The 635-nt window shown below is 59.1% G+C and overlaps 1 protein-coding gene across 1 annotated transcript in view; it reads left to right on the top strand.

Moving 5' to 3' along the window:
* Positions 1–112: 112 nt before the first annotated feature.
* CD276 (CD276 molecule) overlaps positions 113–635 on the top strand; it is a gene marked incomplete at both ends in the record, with an annotated part of 2,879 nt that continues 2,356 nt past the window's right edge. Inside the window, 1 exon segment of the mRNA XM_009585591.1 lies at positions 113–463. Coding sequence (XP_009583886.1) covers positions 113–463 — 351 coding nt within the window.

Raw genomic sequence — 635 nt, forward strand, 5'->3', positions numbered from 1 at the left:
CCTCCCGTGGGCATCCCTTGATTCGCTTAGATGTTTTCTGGGTGAAGAATTAAGGAGATGCTTCTGCAGGGTCTTACCACCACCTGTTTTTGTCCTCGCCACCTTCCCGCAGGTGCCATGGAAATCCAGGTCCCAGATGAGCCCGTGGTGGCTCTTTTCGGCCGAGATGCCACCCTGCGCTGCTCCTTCTCCCCCGAGGCCAACTTCAGCCTCGACGACCTGAGCCTCATCTGGCAGCTGACGGACACCAAGCGCTTGGTTCACAGCTTCTCTGATGGCCAGGACCAGCTGGCAGACCAGGGCAGGGGCTATGCCAACCGTACGGCCCTCTTCTACGACCAGCTGGCCCAGGGCAACGTCTCGCTGCTCCTCCGGCGCGTGGAGATCTCGGATGAGGGCAGCTTCACCTGCTTTGTCCGGGTCCGGGACTACAGCAGCGCGGCCGTGACGTTGCAGGTGGCAGGTGAGAGATGGAGGGTTGGGGTGTCCTTGCATGTGTCCCCCAAAGAGAAGGGTTCTTCATCATGCTTTGGTCCTTCGTGGAGCCTCTTTCTCTGTCCACCCTTGCCGTGGTCTCCCCAAGAATTCAGCTCTCTGTTAGAGACTGACCAGCTGCATCTCCCCAAAATATTGCT

The sequence above is a fragment of the Fulmarus glacialis genome, unplaced genomic scaffold (genome assembly GCF_000690835.1).
Source record: "Fulmarus glacialis isolate BGI_N327 unplaced genomic scaffold, ASM69083v1 scaffold23719, whole genome shotgun sequence".
Lineage (NCBI taxonomy): Eukaryota > Metazoa > Chordata > Aves > Procellariiformes > Procellariidae > Fulmarus > Fulmarus glacialis.